The 240-nt window shown below is 65.0% G+C and overlaps 1 protein-coding gene across 1 annotated transcript in view; it reads left to right on the top strand.

Annotated features, from left to right (window-relative positions):
* The first annotated feature begins 62 nt into the window (after positions 1–62).
* Positions 63–240, top strand: part of GNMT (glycine N-methyltransferase) — a 730-nt gene continuing 552 nt past the window's right edge. Inside the window, exon 1 of the mRNA XM_009573432.1 lies at positions 63–221. Within this exon, the coding sequence (XP_009571727.1) occupies positions 63–221 (159 nt within the window). The remainder of the gene's footprint in view (positions 222–240) is intronic.

Here is a 240-nt window from a genome sequence, read left to right as displayed (position 1 = left end):
GGGGGGTGCAAGATGGGGCCCCATGGGCTGTGCCATGGGTACAGCCAGTGCCTGGGGATGCCATGTTCGCCTCCCCAGGGGACCAGAGTGACCACAAGCTGGCCCTGAGGAACATCGCCAGCATGGTGCGGCCTGGGGGTGTCCTGGTTATTGACCACCGCAACTACGATCACATCCTGGCCACGGGCTGCGCGCCGCCTGGCAAGAACATCTACTACAAGGTGGGGGGCTGGCAGACCC

Source organism: Fulmarus glacialis, unplaced genomic scaffold, assembly GCF_000690835.1.
Source record: "Fulmarus glacialis isolate BGI_N327 unplaced genomic scaffold, ASM69083v1 scaffold19092, whole genome shotgun sequence".
NCBI lineage: Eukaryota > Metazoa > Chordata > Aves > Procellariiformes > Procellariidae > Fulmarus > Fulmarus glacialis.
Note: the sequence above shows the minus strand (reverse complement) of the source record. Positions and strands in the feature narration are given on the sequence as shown.